The sequence below is a fragment of the Melospiza melodia genome, chromosome 19, assembly GCF_035770615.1.
Source record: "Melospiza melodia melodia isolate bMelMel2 chromosome 19, bMelMel2.pri, whole genome shotgun sequence".
Classification (NCBI taxonomy): domain Eukaryota; kingdom Metazoa; phylum Chordata; class Aves; order Passeriformes; family Passerellidae; genus Melospiza; species Melospiza melodia.
Genome location: NC_086212.1, coordinates 4,602,725 through 4,615,535, shown reverse-complemented (window position 1 = coordinate 4,615,535; position 12,811 = coordinate 4,602,725). Strand labels below are relative to the sequence as shown.

At 42.1% G+C, this 12,811-nt stretch overlaps 1 protein-coding gene across 5 annotated transcripts in view; it reads right to left on the bottom strand.

Annotated features, from left to right (window-relative positions):
- PTPRT (protein tyrosine phosphatase receptor type T) overlaps positions 1 to 12,811 on the bottom strand; it is a 493,222-nt gene that overhangs the window by 160,363 nt on the left and 320,048 nt on the right. For all 5 annotated transcript variants that reach the window (XM_063172177.1, XM_063172179.1, XM_063172180.1 and 2 more), the window contains exon 9: positions 10,743 to 10,852. In XM_063172177.1, the coding sequence (XP_063028247.1) occupies positions 10,743 to 10,852 (110 nt within the window). The remainder of the gene's footprint in view (positions 1 to 10,742; positions 10,853 to 12,811) is intronic.

Below are 12,811 nucleotides of genomic sequence, written 5' to 3'. Positions count from 1 at the left end.
AAATATCTTCTTTTATTTTACCTACTTTCTAAACATTATAGTCTATTCTGCCATTCAAGCTTGCACCCCACTGACATTAATTAGCATGCTATATATTAAGGAGAGCTTTTAATGAGCTGTTATTTCATATGATTTTATTGGAGAGCCTCATTGTTCAGCTTAATAGCAGAAAATGACAACTATAGAAATTGCTTTGATAGGACTGCAGCATTGAGGCGGTTATTCAATCTCTATACTCGTTCCTCAGTTATTCCTTGATGCTGAAAGCTCTGCCTAAAACCCCTCATTGTGGTTGGCCATGATGCACTGGGTGTAGGGAAAGCTGTGGCAAAGGAACAGCCCCCAAAATGCAGAGTGGGGTGTGAGCAGCATCACACACAGCTGCTGTGTCTGCTGCACTGCAGAAAGCAGCAGCAGCAAGGCCCAGGTGTGTACAGAATGGTTTGGCCACATTTATAGGTCAAATATCACTCTTAGCTCTTATTGTAGCTGACAGTTGTGAGTTGGTGTTGTTTCAGTCACTTGACTCTTAAAATATGTATTTGTATTATTCTCCAAGTCAAGCATCTCATGAATGGTTTGGGTTGGAAGGGACCTTAAAGATCATCCCAGTTCAACCCCCTGCCACCTTCCACTAGACCAGCCTGCTCCAAGACCCATCCAAGCTCATCCTAAGCCACTTTTTCCCAGATTCAGAGCAAAGCAAGTGCACTGAGAACAAAAGGAAAAATTGTCCCTGTGCTAAAGCCTTCATTCTTCAGAAAGCCACCTCAGCCTCACTGCCAGCAACACCACCAGGACAGCAGGGAGAGCAGGATCAGGGAAAAGTGGAACCAACAGGGAAGGGGAAAAGGGGAAGGAGAAAGGAGGCAGGGGACTCCAAGAGACAGAAATTGGTAAATGAGCAGGGCACAGAAAGCTAAACCCAAACCCATCCTGTCCACTGGATGGCAGATCATTAAGACTGGCTCCAAGACACAAACACAAAGGACAGCAACAAGGTGCATTTCCCAACAGGAGCCATGCATCCACACATCCATACTGCTGAAGGTGATGCAAAGGTCACCTTGGCTGGCTTCTCCCCCTTCACAAAGTTCCTCAGTGGCATCCATTAACAGGATGAAACCAACACCACACCTGAATTATCCAGCTGTATGTACTTTCTAAATTAAACACTAAAGATGAAACAGAGGGGGAAAAAATAATCTAGGAAGGAAGTGCAAACATGCATCTGCAGTTTGCTTTCAACTTAGCTAACTGCTACATTTTGGTAAACAAAATACTGCAAGATGTGAAAATGGAGTTGTTAAAGAGCTTTGGAGTACCCTAACTGCACAGGTACACTGCCACCTGAAAAGATGAAATGGAGGAAATGGGATTAAGGATCAGCTGTTCTCCAGAATGAGCAATATAGAGAAGAAAAAATAATAGACTGAAATGTTTGTTTTTTTTGTTTTTTTTTGGGGGGGAAAAAAAAGGCATTGGAAGGCAGAAAGACAAGATGCTGATGTATCTACAAAAGGATGTTTTAAAATTGAACTTCATTACAAGAAAGAATAAGTTGGAGTTTTTTTTCAGTTCTTATCATTTAGTTTGGCTTAGAAAAAGCACAATGTGCACACTAAAATAATTCAGCTCCTAAAAAAAAAAAAAAGCATTGTAACCAAACATCTTCTCATTTGCATGGGATTTATATCACTGCATGTCTATTGGCTTCAAAAGAACAATAAAAGGGTAATCAAAGAAATTGTTGTGCTCAAGGGACCACATTATGCTTTTACTTCTGAAAAGCTTGATCAAGCAATTTTTTTTAAACAGTTGATTCATTCCATTTTTAACACAAGTATGCTACTTACCTGGAGGTTGTCATACATTTGAAAAACCCTGACATCTGAGTTTCTCAGAAAAACCCTCTCATTTTCTTCCTAAGATGTTACTGGAAACCAGAGGATTTTAAAAAGCATCATTAACAAATGCTCCCAAGTTAAGCACATCTTGCAAGTAACAGCAAATGAGTAACACACAATTAAGAATCCTATATAATTTGAAGAAGTTTGTTCAAAAGCTCTTTGAGGTGCTTATTCAGAAAAAAATCCCTAATTAGGGAAACATTTAAACATTCCCAAAGTCTAAGGCTGTGCTAAAGTAACTGGGACAGGGTGGAGAGGAATAGGAGAAATAAAAAACTGGGGTTTTGTTTGGACTACCTAAAATCAGAGGCCAGACAAAATTAGGGAATAAAAAGCAGTTACATTTATTGAAGGGCCTTCAGGCACATTTTGGGCAGATGAAGCTCACCCAGGGGCTACACCCAAACAATGGACTACAGGGTTTTCACACATTTATAAGTTTGGTCCATTTGCATATTGGGGGTTAATCTTCCAATTTCAGCTCCAGGTAATGAAGTCATTTACCCCAGGTTTGCTCCCCCAACTCCCTTTTGTTTCCATCTCTGGGCCCTGAGGCAGTGAGGTGTCCTTGATTGCCAGGCCTGGAGAGGAATTGTTGTGTCTGCCCAAGCTGGGAAAGCAGCAGCTCACACTGAGTGTGGGGTTTGGAGTTCTACACTAAAGAACTGCAGGGTTACAAATATATGGAAAATATACCAGCTAAAGTCCTAAAGCATCAATACAGCAAGCTCTTTCCAACAAGGAGTAATCCCTGAGTAACCCCAGCCTGCACCTGGATCATCCTCCCTGCTGCTGTCCTTAGCTGGAGAGGCAGGAGCAGCCAAGCAGAGCCAGCACCCCAGGCTGTGCCAGGCAGACAGAGCCCAGCCTAACTCCTGATAGCTCCCCACAGCACCTTAAATCAACACAGCTGAGACTAACCCCAGTCCTGCCACGATATCTGATGTTTCCAAATGTGATGGAGAAGTAAAACCATCATGTTCCACCAGAACAACAGCTGCATTTTGTACTCTCTGTATTATTGCACACGGGCAAATTGTGCTTTCCTTGCAGGGTCAGAGAAGCCACCTTGACTGAACACCCTGGGTGTGGCAGGAGGGTCACCCAAGCACATACTCATATTCTACACTGACAGGGGAGCTTATAATTTACCCTCTTTACCTTAAATTCACCCTATTAATTTATTAAAATAGAATAAACAGCATGGGAGGGGGAGAGGAGGAGCTCTCTGTGGGGTACCACTGGTTGTGGGGTGGGGGGAAAGATATTTCCTGTGACTTTGTGATGCTCAAGTTTCACTGGAATGCTGTCTGACTGAGCTCTGCCTGGTTCTAGGAACAGAGCCACAGGATCTGTGACTAACACAGCATCCCAAGCTCCTGAGAGAGCGAGCAGCGCTCAGATTTATCACCCTTCTCAGTTGCCAAGAAATGATAATAAATCAGTGCAATCAGCACCGTTCATTTCCCATATTCTGGCCTGAATCTTTATTAAGTGGAGCCCAGAACACTGGCAGCATTTAACCAACCTGCTCACCAAGTGCTCAGTAAATACTACAGTCAGCAGGCATAAAAGAAACAATTTCTCTTCAGCCAGCCCAGCCCTGTTGCAGGGCCCTTCTGTGCTCAGAGCCATAAACTCCAGACCTAATTGAGCTGGGTAGATGTGAACAGCTTTCCTTACATGTCACTGAGAAGGTGACACAGCCTCTGTAGGGCTGACAGAGCTTCAAACTTGAACAGATGACACATGGCCACACACTTCCATCGCTAGCTTAGATTATTAAAGAAGTCTAATTCAATATGGCACAGATGCAGCAAACCCCTTATTCTTGAGGTAATCAACTTTCATGGACCCTGGACAAACAAGAGACTACATCTTATAAATGCAGTGTCAGAGGCAAACAGCATTAGTGCTGCAGATGAACAGGGAATAATTCACAACAATGTTCCTGCAGGTGAGTGATAAAGCCAGGACCCAATACCCCATCTTTAATTGCTCACTGCCTGTGTTTTGAACCCTTGACAGGGTCTTGTCCCATGTTACAGTATAAAATGTATTCTATTCCCATCCTCAAGAGCTGCTGAAACCAGGAGGGGCATTGTTTTATTCCTTATCTCCTGCTAACGGGCCCAGCAAGGCCTTGCCAATGACTCAGAGATAACAATGATTCAGAGATAACTCCCTAGGGAGCCATTTCTGTTTAATGGACCAACTGCATGGCTCACAGAATGATATCAGCCCATTGTGAGACGCTTCACTCAGGGGGGAGGAGGGAAGCATCCCCACCTGGATATAATCTGGGGTTTGGGACAGAGCAGACAGTCATTCCACTGGATTCCCAGCTGTCTTTTCCACTGGATTTTCAGAGGAAGACTCCACCTTTTTCTATAGGATTACTGCTCCAACAGAACCACATCTGCCACTCGAGGAGGACTGCAGCCACCAATCCAACTGGACTGCTACCAACACCCAGACCAACAGGGTGGCAGGCTCTATTCTGACTCTGTCAGTGCTTTTTATTTTGTGTTATTACATGCATTTTGGTTTTCTTTTCCCTTTTCCTTATAAATTGCATTTCTGACTTGGAGTCTCTCACTGGTTTTGCTTTCAAACCAGAACAGGTCTCTGGGATGTTCTGCTGGTGCTCAGCTAAATGCAGCCCCACTGAGTTCAAGTGAGAAAGCTCCATCCCAGGAGCTCTGCCTCCATGGAATGCAATTGAGAGGCTGTAACATGATTGATTTTCATGGGAACATTCAAAGCCACTTCTCACTGAAGGCAATTTCCCACAATTGTCATCTTTCCACTATTTCAACGGTAGAGCTTTATATAAATCGGTTGCAAGATTTTGTGGTTGTTGCTTTCCTTCTTGTGGGAGCCATTTTCCACCCTTCACAACCAAAAAAAAATGCCCCCAAACCGTTTAAATAAACAAACAAATGACTAAGCCAAGCTGAGTTTTCAACCCTTGCAGCTTTTTCTGGGGAAACCTTTTTTCTTGCAACATCTTTTAGCAGGAAAGAATTTATCTAAAAAAAAATCAGGTTTCCTGAACAGCTTAGAGAAGGGCTATGAATAGAAATGGATGCATATCCCTTCATAGCTATCACACCAGATAATCCTGCTTTTTGGTATAATAAGCATGCACTTTCAGGGGTCAAGGGTGGAAGAAATTTGTTTCCACCCTTTTATAAATACAGGCAATGCATCCCACAAATATTGACCTCATGCAAGACTCTCTAAAGAGGCAGTTTGCGTGTAACAACCTCTCCTGCATTGCAAAAGGGAGTGAGGTGATGGAGAAGAAATGGCATATTGGCAACTGGAGAGATGAAGAAGGGCAGACTGCAATTTTACATGGTAACTAAGAGGATCTGTAGCCTCTGAAGTGCAATTTAAACTCAAATCCACTGGGATTAGATGTACTAGGCTCCAAGCATCCCATTAAAGAGCTGAAATTGTGTATGAAAGTCCCTTGTATTATTATTCCTGGCATCAAAATAGAGATTTACAGCGTTTCAGAAACAGTGACTGACAAAACTATCTAGTTAGAAGCTGCAAATACATCCTTATTTTTCCCCAAAACCACCAGGGATTTAACAATCCTAAAGATGAGGACATAAGTGATTACAGGACTGCATCTTACAATGTTTAAAAAGACAATTTGCTGTTTCAACACTGCCCTTAGGCATGGCTCACTGAAAGGACTTCAGCAGTCTGGGAGCCATTTTTCCAGCCAAGAAGGTGAATATTTGGGATCCACCCTTTAAATGCTGTTAGGATTGCAATATCCCTAAAATTGCCTTCCCCCAAGCAAGGGGACAAGTATTTCAGGCAGCAATGATAGGTGGGTTTCCCATTTTTTTCTTCCTGATTAAGGGTGAAATATTCTAAAAACTGACAATTCTGAGCAATAGAACACATACAAAAAATGTATTTACAAAGGCAAAAGCCAGCATCACTCACAGAGTGCACCTGAAAGCTCTCAGCTGCCCAAACAGCAAAATGAAGAGATAAATAAGTTTTGTTTACTAAAATTTTCTAGATGCAAGTTTGCACTAAACATATATCTTAGACAACCTCATTTCATCTAAAAGCAGAAGAATTTTAGTGCCAAAGGTGGTTCATGACCTTAAATTAGATTGCTTGCCCTTGCAGCCCAATGACAGTGTCTGTTTGATGGTAGTTTGACTTTACACACACTTAGGAAAAAATAAATTAAAAGGAATAAATCTTTGTTGCATGCCTTTGTACACAAAGGCTTTGAAGCTTAACTCCCACATGGTGTGAGGACAATGAGCAGAATTTGATTATTAGGGACTTTAAAGCAGAACAGCTTTTCAGGACTGGTTAAAAAAATGTAAAATAGAAATTTCAACAAGTCGTGGTGCTTTCAGTGTGCCAGGAGACTGATGGTGGGGCAGGATTACTGAGATGTTACTGAATTGTGCCTCTCCCAGGCTGCTCCCAGGGATAGTAAGGACAATATCAGTGGAAGAGTGCCTCTTCCATGAGTGTCACATGCAGAACCATCTGCATGGAGCCTTTTACCCAAACCAAGGAATTGGCAAAGCCCAGCTCTGCTCTCAGCTGGGTTTCTGAGCACAGATAGGTCTGCCTGCATCCTGTAGGTACCTACACACCTTGAGGCCACCTGGGGACCTGTTAGAGGCTTTAAGCTTTCCCTCTGTTTCTTCCAATAGCAGCTGTGCATCTCCCTAGCTTCCCTGAGCGACAGACAGACTGACACCTCCTGTCTCACCACACACCTGTGAGCTTTGCTGGGCTCCCCTGGTGCCTCAGGTTTTAGCTTTTATATTTTTCAGATTCTGTGCTGCCTTAGTGTACAATTCTGAGCTTCATATGAGGGGATAGTGAGCTCTGTGCACAGAGCAGGGAGACAAAACAATTCCTGCTCCAGCTGGGCACCAAGGACAAATGATCCAAATCTCAGCCCAAGAGCACAAACACCGTGGGCTGGAGAGAGAAAAACAAGCAGGGTGAGACTGCCTGGGCTAAAGCTGGAATGGGACAATGAACTGCAAGGTGCAAATGGAGCAGAACTGATCACAGTGACAGACCCCGTGCCCGGCCGTGCATTTTGGGACCATTTTGGTTCATCCTGGGTGCATCCCTGGCTGGGCTCTTGTGCTGCCCAAGGTGGATCCATCGAGGCCTTTTAATAAATCCCTGCTTTATTCTTTAGCTCTGTCCAGCCTCTGTTCTAGGGCAGCCTTCACAAGGCATCACCCCAGCACCCAGAATGATCCCAGCTCATATCCTCATCTTCCCAGCACACTGATTAACTGATTTGTAATTCCCAGAGCTTTCCAAGTTGTCTTGAACAAGAGGTTTCTGCTCCCCAGAAAGAGACTGCAATTAGAGAAGGATCTAGAACTGCAATTACAAGGGATCTGAAAGGTCCTTCTTTTTAAAAATCCAGCTGTTTCTGTACCCAGTGAAACAATTAATTCTGCAACTGAACACAGAGGGGGTTAAACCACTTTTAAATGCAACACTCTTACTTTGTTAAAAGGCAGCAATAGCATTTGGAAGGAAAATACCCATCAGAAGAGACTTGTAGAAGTCAAAAATCTTCATTAAGGTCCTTCCATTCTGTTTAGGCTCTTTAGAAGCATGCAGTCATTATGAAATTAGTGCTTCTGGCTGCCAAAAGACTTGCTGAAGGTTGTGCTGCTGAATCCCAGCCCAGTTGGCACCCAAGCAGTGGATATGAAAAGTGCAACAGCAATTTGGGTTATGGGGACATCTGGCAGGGAGCTGCAGGAATGATTAGGGACCTGAGAAGAAAATCAGTCCCAAAGGGAAACAAGTGGGATGTAAGTAGAATAGACAGCATGATTATTTTGAAGCATTTTAGAAGCTGATAACATTTTTTTAAAGAGAATTAGAGGGAAAATACAATATCCAGATACAATGAATCAGATTGTGATGGTGATGGCGAGGAGGGAACTATTACTTAGGAGGAGAAGGTGAGGTTTTATTTGTTTTTATTAGGAGGGTTTGTACCCAGCGGGGTATGAGAGACTCTCAGTAGCAGAATTCTAATGTGTGAATTTAGCCAGCTACCTCCAGGTGTAATGCAGGACCTGACACCACTAACTCAAGTTCATAAAGTGATAATACTTAATAAATACTTTGCAGGCTTTTTTTTTTTTTTTTCTTTAATAAATGCTCACAGACCTTTGTGGCTTTTTCCCCCTAATAACAGCAACACAACTGCAGAGCTTCCAGAGAGCTTCAAATTCACTGGAAGATCATTGAATCTACCAGGATGGAGCAGAATTCCCAGTGACACCAGTGTACAGAAATTGTGTGGGTTCCATCTGCATGAAACCCCATGTTCCAAACAGAGCAAATCATCCTGAGAGTGCCCTGGCTTGTGCAACTGCTCTCCTGTATTTTTATCTCCAGCTGATGTGTCACAGACATCTTTTATGAAAAATCCTTTCCTTAGGATTTTTCCTCCTGAGAAGCCGAGAGGCTTTGGGAACAAAATGTAAACAATGATTATCTGCTGCTGTGGAATCTGTGATTGGTCTCATGTGGTTGTTTGTAATTAATGGCCAATCACAGTCAGCTGGCTCGGACTCTCGGTCCAAGACACAAGCCTTTGTTATCATTCTTTCTTTTTCTATTCTGAGCTAGCCTTCTGATGAAATCCTTTCTTCTATGCTTTTAGTATAGTTTTAATATAATATATATCATAAAATAATAAATCAAGCCTTCTGAAACATGGAGTCAGATCCTCATCTCTTCCCTCAACCTGAGACCCCTGTGAACATGGTCACACTGATGGACTTGTCTCAGGCTTCCATGGACAGTGGAAAGCTTCTGTAGGAGTTTTCGTATGGAAGAAGGGACAGGAATGGACAACATTTTCATTGTGATAACCTCCAGGCACTGGTTCTCATGGTGTTTCTAGCAGTCAGATGTTCATCCTTTTGGAGGTGAGGGGGAGTAGGGAAAGGAGGAAGAGGGAAGAGTTTGAGTTCACCTTGACTTCTCTTTGTCTCCAGCTGCCAAATATGCAGAGAGTCATTATCAGAAAAGAGAAATTTGTTTGTGCCTCCGCTGAGACTGGAGCAATGCTGTGACTTCAGGGGCAAAGGCACTGTCATGATGCATCACAACCCTGCAGGCATTAAAGTGTCTCAGGCAGCTGCTCTGCCAGAAAAGCTACTCAGATTGCTGAAGTCCTTTCAACAAGCTGAGCCCAAGGCAATATTTTAGTAAGAAACTGCTTCTTTAAAAATTAAAAGGAGTCATTTTTGCATCATTTGCATCATTTGACTTGGGTAATTTAAAATGTGTTCTGTTATAGGTCACCTGTGTTGCCAGAAAAAAATGAGCTTATAACATTCTATTCAGATTAATTCCTTTAAAACACAGGTTTACTGCCTAATTCTTTACACAGAAACCCTCAAAGACCATGAAATGATGAGGGCCTGTTCTATTTCAGCACTGACAGATGATTTGCACCCCACAGACATTTCCACAAGTGTTTCAACAGTGATCAACAATGACTCCAGACTTAGTCAAGGATTTCAGCCTGGCTGAAATGACACTAAATTAGCAAGAAGAAATTCTGTTCATCTGTTTAGTGTTGCTGTGTCAAACTGGCTGGCCTTTGTGAGCCAAATGATGATCTAAAAGTGAAGTTACCGAGAAAGTTTCATCCTTTGCTCATGATGGAGTGTAAGATCTCAGTGATGTTAAACCTGCTTCTTTTTCCCCATGTGACTGTGACAGGGAGCCAGTGCTAGTAAGGACATCTGGGAGTGACATATCACAGGACACCCTGTCCCAAATGAGAGGCTGGATGGGAGGAGGAAAGAGGCAGTGTCAGAGCTGCTTCTTGCACCTGTGGCTTTTCTAAAGTGAGTTTGTCCAAAAAGCACAAAAGAGAGAGTGAAATATTGGTTCGTGGCCCTCTGTGTCAGAAAATGCTGCACAAGCTACAGTGAGGGGTTTTATGTCACCATAAAAACAAAATTACTTTTACTTTCTCTAATCTTACAGAGGTGAATACTGAACCCATAAACTGGGCTCAGCCAGTACTGGTGCACCACTTTCTGCTATTTAATCCAAGTGCCTTCACCTTCTCCTGTAGGACTGTATTTCATTGCACGTGATCCCCTAAAGTGTCCCTCCTCTTACATTCCTGTTCTGCACATTTGGGTGTACATGGCATCATGGAGAGTTTCACCAGGAGCACATGGCAGCAGTAACATTTCACAAGAAACACCATCTCTGATAAACTCTATAATCACATTTAATTGTTTATTTCTCATCCAGGATGGCCAGTGATCATCCCATAACCCGCTCTACTTTGTCATCAGATAAATTGTTGGGATGGATAAATATTATCACTGAAACATTCAAAAAGAGATAAGAGTTGATGGTTGCATCCTGCTGATATTGCCAGGAAATGCTGTGACAGGTGGAAGGCAAAGAGGAATCAGTTACAGTGTGTAGGTACAAAACCTAGCAGTGTTTTACCTCAAGATGAAAAAAACAAAGGAAAGCAAACAGACCTTGGAGCTACTGCAGAAGGAAACAGGGCACCCGAGACATGGGGAAATGTGTGGCTCTCAATTTGCCACAAACATTGGAAAGAAATCTTTCTCTTTTTTGAACTGGGAAACTTTTTCAGTGGTAGCAACAGACTATCTTGAAGATTCTTATCTATTTTAATCAGGCTTCTTTTAGCACCTGCTGAGATGTCTGAGAGCTCAGGATTGGCTTAAACACACATGAAAAGGGCCCTGTGGCACGTATTCCTTGACAACAATCTGTTCTTCTCACCTCATAGAGTGTAATGATGCCATTTGTCTCATTTGGAGGCTTCCACTGCACGTAGATCTTCTCTTCAAAAGGTCCTCCTTGGATAGATTCCAAGGGAACAGGTCCAGGAACTGCAGGGGGAAAAGAACCCAGACAAACTGTGTTAAAAACTCCACCAGCTCCAGCTGCACACACATGAGACACCAAAAGGCCATCAGACAGGAAGCAAAGTGTTTAAAATAAATAAATAAAATTAAAAATTAAAATCCCTCAAGGCACTACCATTACCAAGCTACTATCAAAGTGAAAGGCTTATTATTCAACTTTTGGTTCAAATAACAATACCCTAATGTAACCACTATGTGACAAATAAAATCAGAATCCATGAAAATATGATGCTAATTTCAGTATGATTTTATTCCAGGACAGCAGAGCAGCAGCAGGGAATTTAATTTGTCCTTCTCCACCCACACAACAGCAGAACTCTCCACCTAAACAGCCAGACTGCACCTTGGCATGGAGATGCTAAGGGGCTGCACACCTTTACCCATAGGAAAGATTGATTTGCTTAGTGAAGTAACAATGCCAGATTTATATTTCATTACAGCTACAAGGCCAGCTCAAAAAAATCCACCTACTCCAGCAAAATGTTAATGCCATGGGAGATAACCAACTAAACGCACTCCCAAGCCTGTCTGATAAAAACCCTGCTCATTTTTCTGAAGTATCTGCCATCCTTTTGTGTCTCCCCATGTGATATATGGGGCTGAAGGAGCCACTTTCAGCTGAGAGAAACTCAGGACAGCACCTTGTACAGCCCAGGCAGAGGAATTTAGTCCTTGGTCTGAAATAGCTCCGGTGGGATAATAACACTTTGAAACTTTCCATCAATTCCTCTAGAAAACTGTTCTTTTATATCCACAACCCTTCTTTTATACCCACAATTAATTTTGCTTCTGAGATCTCTATAAAATGTGATGCCCAGAAGATCACCTTTAAGAAAAGCTATACTCTGAAAAAGAAGAAACTATACATTTTTTGGGATGCCTTATTTTTAGTGAAGGCACAGGAAAAATCAATAAATACCAGGACTGCATTTGCCCATATGACAAAGGAAGCTGCTGGGTGGTTCAGAACACCAAGAATTAAACCTACAGCTCTTTAACAGCCTCTCAGACTGGTGTCTGTCATGCCCAAGCATTTTAGGGACCTTCACCCTTTCAAGAACACAGCTGTGAAATGGAAATCATTTAAGCCTACAAGTTTTACACACAAAACAAACACACTGTCCAGAGAAGCTGCACCAGTCTTGTGGGACAGAGGGCTATGCTGTTATTTACAACTTAAAGACGAGTCTCCCCGCCAAACCCAACCAACCAACCCCACTGTCACAGACATATTTTATGAAAATTCCTTTTGCCAGGATTTTTTTCTCCTGAGAAGCTGGGAAGCTTCAGCTTCTCCACGTTTTGCTGCTTTGGAATGTGATTTGGAGAATTTTTTACCCAGGATGTGAAATTGTTTTTACTTGATAACCAATGACAGCCAGATGTGTCGTGGCTGTGAGCAGCCGCAAGATTTTGTTATCATTCCTTTCCTTTCCTTGCTAGATTTCTGATGAAATCCTTTCTTCTATTCTTTTAGTATAGTTTTAATACATCATTGTAATGCTTCTGGCAGGAGGTGGCCTAGTGAGGCTCTATGTGTATGTTGTAAATGATATAATTTACATTATACATATATATATGTATATTGTAAATTATATAATATAATTTATAATATATGTATATATACATATATATATGTATATTGTAAATGATATAATATAATTTACAATATACATATATATACATATATATATATATATGTGTCGCAGACATTTTTCCACAGAAATCCTTTCTTTCAGATTTCTGTGTCTTCTGGAAGGCAGAGGCCTCAGAAGGGAAGGTAAACAATTGTTATCAGCTGTTGTGGAATGCAATAGGATTCACCTTGATTGGCTCATTTTCTATGTTTATAATTAAGGGCCAATCACCAGTGCAAGCCAGGGGACTGAGTCCCTGGACACAACTTTGTTGTGGATTCTTTCT